Genomic DNA, 285 nt, shown 5'->3' on the forward strand with positions numbered 1-285 from the left:
TTTGCCTGTGACAAGTGCAGCAAGAGATTCAATCGCAGCTACCACCTCATTGTGCACCGTCGCACCCACACTGGTGAGAAGCCATACGTCTGTGGTGACTGCAGCAAGAGCTTCACCGTGAAGTGGAGCCTCACCCAGCACATGCAGACCCACATCGGTGGGAAGCCCTTTGCCTGTGACACCTGCAGCAAGAGCTTCAGTCAGAGATCCCACCTCACCCAGCACCGCCGCACCCACACTGGTGAGAAGCCCTTTGCCTGTGACACCTGCAGCAAGAGCTTGAGT

The 285-nt window shown here is 57.2% G+C and overlaps 1 protein-coding gene across 1 annotated transcript in view; it reads left to right on the forward strand.

The window, feature by feature from the left end:
• The window catches only part of LOC103778783 (zinc finger protein 135-like), a gene marked incomplete at its 5' end in the record, with an annotated part of 1,358 nt that overhangs the window by 357 nt on the left and 716 nt on the right, over window positions 1–285 (forward strand). Inside the window, 1 exon segment of the mRNA XM_008946395.1 lies at window positions 1–283. Coding sequence (XP_008944643.1) covers window positions 1–283 — 283 coding nt within the window.

This window comes from Merops nubicus, unplaced genomic scaffold (assembly GCF_000691845.1).
Source record: "Merops nubicus isolate BGI_N331 unplaced genomic scaffold, ASM69184v1 scaffold7698, whole genome shotgun sequence".
NCBI lineage: Eukaryota > Metazoa > Chordata > Aves > Coraciiformes > Meropidae > Merops > Merops nubicus.